General features: G+C 40.0%; 1 protein-coding gene across 1 annotated transcript; it reads right to left on the minus strand.

Annotated features, from left to right (window-relative positions):
• Nucleotides 1-534: 534 nt before the first annotated feature.
• LOC307248449 (acetylcholinesterase-like) lies at nucleotides 535-9,502 on the minus strand (the record flags this gene model as incomplete). Its single annotated transcript, XM_080024846.1, has 9 exons — nucleotides 535-1,000; nucleotides 1,647-1,804; nucleotides 1,899-2,108; nucleotides 2,959-3,266; nucleotides 3,720-3,906; nucleotides 4,077-4,228; nucleotides 4,330-4,462; nucleotides 4,857-5,091; nucleotides 9,214-9,502. 9 exons carry the CDS (start codon nucleotides 9,500-9,502, stop codon nucleotides 903-905), a joined length of 1,770 nt encoding a protein of 589 aa, XP_079880972.1. The 3' UTR covers nucleotides 535-902.
• Between the last annotated feature and the right edge of the window lie 1,779 nt (nucleotides 9,503-11,281).

Raw genomic sequence — 11,281 nt, forward strand, 5'->3', positions numbered from 1 at the left:
GAGATCTTTTTGAAGATTTAAATTTTCGAAAACTAATTCCCACCAACTTCCAATAATCAAAATAACCAGAAATACATGCTTTGTCTCCCTCCTCACATATAAATGATACTGCTGTGTAAAACATGGAGGAAGAACAATTGATTGTGTTTAAAGAAGTGTATGTGTATGATCGAAGAAAAGCATACTAATCAGTCAACAGTAGACATTATACTTTTATAGAATACCAAACTGTTTAACCATCATTTTATCCACATCAATTAATGGTCACTTCATAATAATTGATCAATACGTAATGCAACAAATCATTACAAATCCAAAAAATCCCTGATTGTCTGTCTACTAATAGATATGACACATTATTCCATCAGACATACTTGTCAAATTTCTCCAATCCGATTTGGCTAAATACATTCACTCTGTATGTACTGGGTATATACAGTAACTACAGATAGTTAATCCCAATTTTGGAGAAAAAAAGGCATATCAAACTGAAAACATGGTAGACTAACAAACTTACCAAATTCCCACGTCATAACATAAGCTACTATGTGGATTTAGTGCATTATACATGTATATATGTGAGAGAAGAAAACAATCAGGGCAGTTTGAATTTAGGCATCTGAAAATATCATTCAGAGCTGGGGAGCATATAGCAGCAGTATCTCTAAATGAAGTAATCACTCAATAAATACAAAAAATAACTTGGGCATAACTTTAACTAAACTGGACACCCAATATTTTAAAATAAATGTATTTGAAAATACAAATATTCAGTAATAAAATAAAATGGTTGCAATAAAAGTAAAGGCCATGTTTTTTTTCATAGTTTGTCCACTATTTTTTGTGAAAAATGTTGTACTGTTCAGTGCATGGAAGTATGAAAACTAGCAGTTCTCTTCACTCTATAGACAGATCAAAGTTACAGCCAATAACAGGAGGACAAATGTGTAATGGCAGCGGACTACAATCCCATTTGCCTTTTCACAAGCCAGCAGATCATCTGTGGAGAGAGAGAGACAGACATAGATAATCTATTTTCACTTAGGGATTGGTCGATGTAAGATGTCATGTATGATATGATATGTAACTGAAGGCAAACAATAGACAGGTTTGTTTGATAGCAAAAAAACTATGTGCAGTGTGTGTGTGTGCGTTGGGTTTGTATGTGTGAATAATGACCTCAGAGGAGAGGTGTATACGTATTATTCACCCTGCGTGTGAACAGTGTTCACTGGAGTGATGACCGACCCTCCTTTCCTCCCACTCAGACCTCCAGAAATGTGGTGAGGGGGAGCAAGCAGGGATACAAATCTCCTCCACAGGCTAAACAAGACAAAACGCCTCCTTGGCACAGCCTGACGCAATGCCTCCTACTACATATAGTTATATAGAGCTCTGTGTATGTGAGTCAAATATGGAGATAGATAGATAGATAGATAGATAGATAGATAGATAGATAGATAGATAGATAGATAGATAGATAGATAGATAGATAGATAGATAGATAGATAGATAGATAGATAGATAGATAGATAGATAGATAGATAGATAGATAGATAGATAGATAGATAGATAGATAGATAGATAGATAGATAGATAGATAGATAGATAGATAGATAGATAGATAGATAGTGTTTGTGTCTAACCTGAGACTTTCTCTATTTTTGGTAGTAATTTGTTCCAGAAGTAACACACTTCAGCCATCAACGTCCTCTTTTGTTGGGTGGGGTTTTGGTTCAGAGTGACATACTCATGATGTTCGGGGGTGAACACGGGCCAGTCAACTCCATCAATGCTTGGATTCCTGACAAAAAGAGAAGCCGATCGAAACAATGCATCAGTGTCATGAGGGTACCCACACAGCTTGAGTGAGTAATTGTTTATCCGATTATGCCTACCCTGTCCGGGCAAAGTTGGCCCAGTGTTTCATAAACCTCCTAGTCATGTTTACTTCATTCTTTGTGTATCCCAAGGACGCATTCAGAGGCATTCCGAAGACAAATTCTATCTCATAGCCATGCATTACTCCCATCCATTCTGGCCAAGGATTGATGGAAGACCGGTGGTCAAATGAATAAAAGAAAGTCTTACCACCATGTTGTGAGTACCTAGGGGGAGAAAAAAAAATACATGGCTCATCTTTTGCTGCAACACAATGCCGCAGTGGCCAATCAAATCAAAATGTACCTGGACTTTTTTGGTAGACAACTTTAAAAAAAGTGTAACATATTTCTATTTCACTTGTGCTAATCATGAAGAAATATTAAATGATTGACAGTGTCGTGGCTTTCAAGATATAAACTCAAACTCATGAATGACTTAAACTGGACATTGTGCATTGTATTCTACTCTCTCACTGGTGCCTAAAATAATGATAAAATGATTAAAATATTTGTCACATACAAAGCCAATTTGAGGCTTTTTATGTCTGAGTATGCTTTGAGTTAAACCTAATGTGGCTTCCTCCTAAGGACACGCTTACAGAGTGGTGTGGAATAATTGTAAGATTTAAACATACAAGATATAGATTAAAATACCATTATTATTTAATAAAGAATATGTATTCTTATTCTTAAAAAAAATATATATACAGGTATCATAGTTCACCATCCTGATGGCCTGTGTAGAGGAGCTTTTTCTTTCCTTCTGTCCCTCTGTATTGGACTTGAGGCAACAGAGGAATTTACTGAAGCATATAAACTGTAATAATCAATTACAGGGGTTGTACTATTCCTTCATAATACTGCTAGCTCTGGTTCTAGACATTCTGGTGTGTACACATGATCAACATGACCCCACCAATGCAGTTGTTCTAATGACAGGCTCCATGACTTTATTGTTTACTTATATTGCCATAACCTATTGCCTTTCATTACTTTCACCTTGTTTGTTTTATTTTGTTATTAAGCGGCAATATAAACAATCAACTTTAGTTGAACCTCAAAATGTCTCCTTTACCTGTGGGCAAACTCTGGCACACTACAGAACATCATGTCTCCAGTCAGACTACCCAGAAGGTCACGGTTTTTCATCCTGCTGTTCTCATTTGTCCAATATGTGTACTGGTAAATGGCTGCTTCTCTTACGACTTCACTTGCGTTTGCCATTACCATGGCCACGCCATTCAGGAACTGCTCCCTGGTGATAAGACTCGGGCCGCTCATGCTGAATCCGGGCACTCCATACACAAGGAAATAGGTCCCTTCGTCCTTGTTTAGGCCAAATAGTACCTCTTTATTGGAGAGTTCACTTCTAGTCAGCAATACCTGAAGGGGAAAACAAAAAATGGTTTGGAGAATGTAAATAAAAATGACACTAATGTTGCAATCTCCTCTTGCAATAGTTTCGTTTTGAGAGTAATAGCAAATAGGACAGTAGCAGTTAGACAGTGAGTTTAGTTTTGATAATAGGGTGAAAAGAGGTCAAAGTTTGTTCAAAGTAAGTGTGTAATACTTATGCTTGTAACCAGTTCACAGCATATCCATAGTATGCATGGCAACTGGTAAATATACTAATTAGAATGCATAATCTAGAGAAATAGCTTCCGGCGATTGACATAAGCTTCATCAGCAAATTGAGGTAAGATAGTGAAATAGAGTAATATGTATGCATAAAACACACAAAGGCATATTTAATATGCAATGGGCATATTCGCACATAAAGACATCTCTACGTATCCACCAATCCACCCACCCAGCCACACACACAGAGACACGTACTTCGACTTCATCTGGTAAGAAGTCTCCATCAACATGAGGGGCGAAGGGTATGGCTATAAATGTGGTCTGTGTCAAAACATCAAATTGCTTGGATACGATAGTCCCTGGATCAGCCCGCTGCAGACACACTTCCAGATCAGCTGGTGGAGACGTGGGACACCCCAGTAACGTCGCCAGCTTTGTGGATCTTGGTGTCGATGAAGAGAGAGAGAGAGAGGGCGCGAGGAAATCAGAAAGACAGGGAATGAGGAGGCATGTGGGGGGTTGAGAAGGTGAATAACTGTCAAAACATATGTGTGATGGCATAAGAGTGAAAAGATGAGCGACTACATAAATTCAACATTGATGCACCCCTACCTGTGCCAGGCCTCAGTCCGGCTGATTGTAGCCCAGGGAGCATTAGGAGAGCCGCTCTGCATCACAGCCCTTTGAAACAAAGCGCTGCTGCCCGGCGAGATCAGCTGGAAGCCTACAGATGCTGAGCCAGCGCTTTCCCCAAACAGAGTCACCTGAATACAACAGCAGCAAAATCACAGGCCAACAGCTTGTTTTATCGCGTGATTAGACAAATATTGATTGATCTTAATGTGAGATAGAAAACCTTTTTTACCTTTGATGAATCGCCTCCAAATGCAGCGATATTATTGGCTACCCACTGCAGGGCCAAGCGCTGGTCCAGCAGGCCCGCATTGCCCCGGATGTTCTTGTTGTCAGGAAGAGACAGGAAACCCAAAGCTCCCAGTCTGTCGTACATGAACACAAGCATTTAGAAGGAAAAACGGTGACAGCATGGACTGAAGATAAATTCCACATGTATTTATGCGTGTAGAGTCTGCAGTAATCTAAATAAGTAAAGAGGGGTACTGCATATACCAGCGATAAGTAATTTCCTGTTTACAAATTCCCTTGCACTGCTTATTGCATCCAAAGCAGCAAACATTTCTAATGACTTTATTCTGGTACCACTTCAACAAGTGTATGTGAGATGTTAGTGTCACAAATATGTAGATGAGAAGATGCTCTTATGTTCACCTCACACCATTGCAAATAGTCAATGAGCTTCCAGTTTCATAGATAACTGTAACTAAAACCAATCATTACAATTGTGTTTTATTTCCTGTTTTGGTCACTTCTTACCTGTAATTCATTGACACCACAACGACCCCTTCAGTTTTAGCCAAGAAGCGACCATCATAAAGGTCCAGAGAGGACGTTCCTGTATTGAACCCGCCCCCATAGATCCAGACAAGGACAGGAGCCGGCCCAGAGTTCTGAGGCTGGCTTTTGTTGAAACGTGGGGACCAGACATTTATGTACAGACAGTCCTCACTCAGAGGAGTGTTTGGGTTCCACATCTCTACACCTTCGAACCCTGGAGAAAATGACCATATTAATCAATGTCAATAGTGAGTGCTTTAGGGACTATAGTCTAGTAATCAATACATACAAACATTATTAGATATTAACTGAAGCTACGCTTCAATTTGATTTACTTGCATAGTCTTTTATTACAGCTCTCAAACAGTTACAGAGGCAGTACATCAGTAAATCCCTGGTTGGTTTTCCTCTTAATGAGCATTGCTTTGTATGAAGCAGAAACAGCCTTCTGATTGTATAGCTATTTATGGGAGTACTGTATCTATATTTGTATGAGTATATACTGTCTGTTAATATATACTAGTGCAGTACCCATCCAAAAAACTTCGAAATCAATCAAGGATGTACACCTTTGTGCCGTGCCCAAGCAATATCCGGAAGCTCAGGCCGATCTGACTAAAACTCAGAGAGATATGCGAGTCACAGACAGACACACACACACACACACACACACACACACACACACACACACACACACACACACACACACACACACACACACACATACAGACAGACGTTTATTGCTTTATAGATAGATAGATAGATACACAGTGTATACTGTGTATATATATATACAGTATATATATATATATATATATATATATACAGTATATATATATATATATATATATATATATATATATATATATATACACTCAACAAAAATATAAACGCAACACTTTTGTTTTTGCTCCCATTTTTCATGAGATGGACTTAAAGATCTAAAATTCATTCCAGATACACAATTGTACCATTTCTCTCAAACATTGTTCACAAATCTGTCTAAATGTGTGATAGTGAGCACTTCTGCTTTGCTTGGATAATCCATCCCACCTCACAGGTGTGCCACATCAAGATGCTGATCTGACATCATGATTAGTGCACAGGTGGGCCTTAGACTGTCCACAATAAAAGGCCACTCTGGAATGTGCATTTTTTTGCTTTATTGGGGGTCTGGGGACTCAGAACCAGTCAGTATCTGGTGTGACCACCATTTGCCTCATGCAGTGCAACACATCTTCTTTGCATAGAGTTTATCAGATTGTCAATTGTGGCCTGTGGAATGTTGGTCCACTCCTCTTCAATGGCTGTGCAAAGTTGCTGGCGACGGCTTATGGTGGAGAAATGAACATTCAATGCACGAGCAACAGATCTGGTTGACATTCCTGCTGTCAGCATGCCAATTGCACGCTCCCTCAATGCTTGTGGCATCTGTGGCATTTTGCTGTGAGACAAAACTGCACATTTCAGGGTGGCCTTTTATTGTGGACAGTCTAAGGCACACCTGTGCACTAATCATGATGTCAGATCAGCATCTTGATGTGGCACACCTGTGAGGTGGGATGGATTATCTCAGCAAAGCAGAAGTGCTCACTATCACACATTTAGACAGATTTGTGAACAATGTTTGAGAGAAATGGTACAATTGTGTATCTGGAATGAATTTTAGATCTTTAAGTCCATCTCATGAAAAATGGGAGCAAAAACAAAAGTGTTGCGTTTATATTTTTGTTGAGTGTGTATATATATATACAGTATCTCACAAAAGTGAGTACACCCCTCACATTTCTTCAAATATTTCATTATATCTTTTCATGGGACAACACTGAATAAATGACACTTTGATACAATGTAAAGTAGCGTGTTTACAGCTTATATAACAGTGTAAATTTACTGTCCCCTCAAAATAACTCGACACACAGCCATTAATGTCTAAACTGCCGGTTACAAAAGTGAGTACACCCCTGAGTTAAAATGTCCAAATTGGGCCCAAAGTGTCAATATTTTGTGTGGCCACCATTATTTTCCAGCACTACCTTAACCCTCATGGGCATGGAGTTCACCAGAGCTTCACAGGTTGCCACTGGAATCCTCTTCCACTCATTCATGACAACATCATGGAGCTGGTGGATACTGGAGACCTTGCGCTCCTCCATCTCCTGTTTTAAGAAGCCCCAAAAATGCTCAATAGGGTTTAGGTCTGGGGACATGCTTGGCCAGTCCATAACCTTTACCCTCAGCTTCTTTAGCAAGCCAGTGGTCGTTCGGAGGGGTGTTTGGGGTCATTATCATGTTGCAGTACTGCCCTGCGGCTCAGTTTATGAAGGGAGGGGATCATGTTCTGCTTCAGTATGTCACAGTACATGTTAGCATTCAATGAACTGTAGTTCCCCACTGCTGGCAGCACTCATGCATGCAGCCCCAGACCATGACACTCCAACCACCATGCTTGACTATAGGCAATACACACTTGTCTTTGTACTCCTCACCTGGTTGCCACCACACACACTTGACACCATCTGAACCAAATAAGTTTATCTTGGTCTCATCAGACCACAGGACATGGTTGCAGTGATCCATGTCCGTAGTCTGCTTGTCTTCAGCAAACTGTTTGTGGGCTTTCTTTTGCATCATCTTTAGAATAGGCTTCCTTCTGGGACGACAGCCATGCAGACCAGTATGATGCAGAGTGTGGCATATGGTCTGAGCATTGACAGGTTGACCCCCAACCCCTTCAAGACCTGCAGCAATGCTGGCAGTATTCATACGTCTATTTTCCAAAGCCAACCTCTTGGTATGACGCTGAAAACGTGCACTCAACCTTCTTAAACTGGGCCACAGGGCAGTATTGCAACATGATAATGACCCTAAACACACCTCCAAGACGACCAATGCCTTGCTAAAGAAGCTCAGGGTAAAGGTTATGGACTGGCCAAGCATGTCTCCAGCCATAAACCCTATTGAGCATCTTTGGGGCTTCTTAAAACGGGAGATGGAGGAGCGCAAGGTCTCTAATATCGACCAACTCTGTGATGTCGTCATGAATGGGTGGAAGAGGATTCCAGTGGGAACCTGTGAAGCTCTGGTGAACTCCATGCCCAAGAGGGTTAAGGTAGTGCTGGAAAATAATGGTGGCCACACAAAGTATTGACACTTTGGGCCCAATTTGGACATTTTTTCTTAGGGTGTACTCACTTTTGTTGCCTTCAGTTTAGACATTAATGGCTGTGTGTCGAGTTATTTTGAGGCGACAGTAAATTTACACTGTTATACAAGCTGTATACTGACTACTTTACATTATATCAAAGTGTCATTTCTTCAGTGTTGTCCCATGGAAAGATATAATGAAATATTTGAAGAAATGTGAGGGGTGTACTCACTTTTGTGAGATACTGTATATAGAGAGAAATGTGTTGGGGTATTTTCTCTGTGTATCCCTGGCACTGTTCCTAGCTGGCTTCCAAACAACTCGTAGCAGGTGACAATGTCTATAAATAGCTGTTTGACCCACCCCCAAGATGTAATGAATGTAATGTAATGAGTGGACGCTATCACATTGCGTCGTGCGAAGCGTAGGATCCAAGGTTTTCAGAAGCTGCTATTTAAATATATTGGCCTCTGCTGCACATCAATTTGACCCTTTTCGAGAGAATCCCCTAATTGTATGGAAGTTCATGTTCTACAGGAAAATAAAATGTTTGTGATGATTCATTTCTTTAGCTTCTATCCAGTACCTCCTGCCAAATTCTATTGGCTCACAATGAGAATTCCACTCATTAGAAGCATCAAATATAATCCCAATGGTCATCTGACTATTTGACCGTGCACATTTGCCCACACCATACTTTACATGCACACTACTCCACAGTACAGTCAAAAGTTGTGCTACTCTTTTTGTTTAGCAATAAATGCTGTCCTTCAGCTGACACTAAAAGTAAGAAATTCAATTGTCAAGTGGTCGTTGCTCAATGTCAAGTGGGTGAGGAACAATCAAGTAATGAGTCAAAACACTAGACAGTATACTACTCTGATGCTTGACATAATTATATAATTTATGTGCATATTAATTCGAAGTAAATATGTTTTTGCTTCAACATAATAAATTGTGTTCAGAATATATGATGCCAAAAATATTAACTAGTGGGCACAAATGAAAATGTGTTAAAATAAATAATAAATTATATACAATTTAAAAAAAAAGTAATATTAGGCCTCACATGCTCTGTAATAATGACGGAGGTGTTTTAATTTTTGGCAGGGATGCACCACAAAAAGAAGACTTGGATCACCCATATCACTTTTAAACATCACAGTATAAGGCACATGGATCCTATACCTGGGAGGGATGTATCACGCATCTGGTAACAGGAACTTCCAAATTTGGTAGCATCCTTCACACCGTCCCATCCCTCCACTGGCTCTGGATGTCTGAATCGTAGTTTGCCCACAGGTGGTTTCCCATAGGGAATTCCAAGAAATGCTCTTACATCACCACCCAGCACTGACAGCAACTTCCCTCCAACTTTCCCATGTTTAGTGTTGATTACAAGTTCATCTTGAGTGGCGGGTAATGCAGACGAGAAAAGTGGCAAAAGAAGAAGAATAAACTGACAGACTGTCGCCATGGGAAATCCTGGGGGGAGACAAATATATTTTATAACGCACACCTGCCAGCCAATCCGAATATTAAGTAAATAAATGTATACAGTATGTATTCAGTATACTATTTATTTAAACATACATGAGAGAGAGAGAGATGTTTTGAGTGTTTTCTCTGTATATGCCTGGCACTGGTAACAGGCTTCCAAAACAACCCCAAGCAGGTGGCTGTATCTATAAATAGCTCTGTGATTATGACCCAGCCCCATTCCATCTTTTTTTTTTTTTTCTTGGGGGGGGGAGGGCAAGGCCAGGCCTGTATTAAAACATGTAGGCCTGTGTGTAATTATGAATGCATAAGGAGATGAATGTCCTTGCTAAACTACTCAAAATGTTTTCTCACCATCCACATCCAAGCTTTTTATACAACACCAATAAAACATCCAACACAGTGATAAATCATCCAATCACTCTCTGACTGTGTGGGTGCATTTATGACATGTTGCCATATAATTTCCACTCCCCTCTGAATTGCGTATCTTTAGTTAGAACATTGGCCTTTCAGAGTCATCGCTTATTCAAACATCTCTTCCTCTGATGCGCCGACGCAATTTGGTCTTCCGAGTATTTACGCACCAGACAGATTCGTCTCCAAAGACCGCAATGTTACAATTTTAAAGTTTAGTCCATCGGTTTTGCAAATGACGATAATTGTAATAGTCGTAATGGCAACTATTCAGCCAGTTAAGCCTCTTTTTTCCCCCCTCGGGTTGGGCTTTGAAACATAAAACGTAAAACAAAACTAAGGCCATGCGTTAAAAAGATGAGCTAAAATGTTTTTGAAAAGCATCGGACACGGACAGCGTAACAAACAGACACTGTTGATTTTAGTGGTTTCCACTGATATGGACACATTTATTTTGACAGAAGTCAATGCTAACCATATGGCACTGCTGTGGCTGGGCAACGTGTGGACCAAATATCTGTTTCCTCAGATAATACAACGGAATTCTACAGATCGGCGGACCCAGCAAGTGTGACACTTTAAACGCGTTTATCATAATCATCGAGTATTTAGAAACAACAGGGCCGCGTTACTTAGGAACAGCACACACACTGAATACACAGCTTTTGCAATAAAAGCCAGAAACATTGATTGGACGAGGAAATGCGCACACGGGAAAGACGCGCACACACAGATATCAATACAAACGAATAATGCTACACAAAAAAATGCATAGGCTATCCAATAACAATTGATAAAATAAATAAATAAAAAGTGTCCGAGTGACGTCTTACCTTGTCAGCTGGCAGAAAACAATGTCTGGAAAACAGTAAGGAGACGTTTAATGGGATGAACAAGGTGTGGAAAGAGTTCCCGTCTGCAGATTTGGCTATGTCCGCCACCCACGCCCACAACTACAACTAGGCTACTTCTACAAGTAAGCTACAATAATCATAATGAATAATAACAGACCCTGAATCAGTTAAAATGCAGAAGTTGACTTTGGGCAGCAGGGGGTGTCGTTTCACCTCCCTAGGCGCAGGGTGAATGCCGAGAGGTCAGGGGCGTTGGGGGTACACAATAATAATCTATAATGCTCTGTTTTGCCAATGATGGCTGCTGTTGATGACCATTAGAATGCAAGTTCTCTCGACTCTCCTATTTTATTTTATGTTTTGACAAATCTTTTCCTCAAAATCAATCCTTACTTTTGCAACATATTATAATCAATATATAATTATAATACATATAATTGATGTCCATAAATTAATAACTTCACAATGCCCTATTCCCTGAGGAT

The sequence above is a fragment of the Ammodytes marinus genome (assembly GCF_949987685.1).
Source record: "Ammodytes marinus genome assembly, chromosome: 3".
Classification (NCBI taxonomy): domain Eukaryota; kingdom Metazoa; phylum Chordata; class Actinopteri; order Uranoscopiformes; family Ammodytidae; genus Ammodytes; species Ammodytes marinus.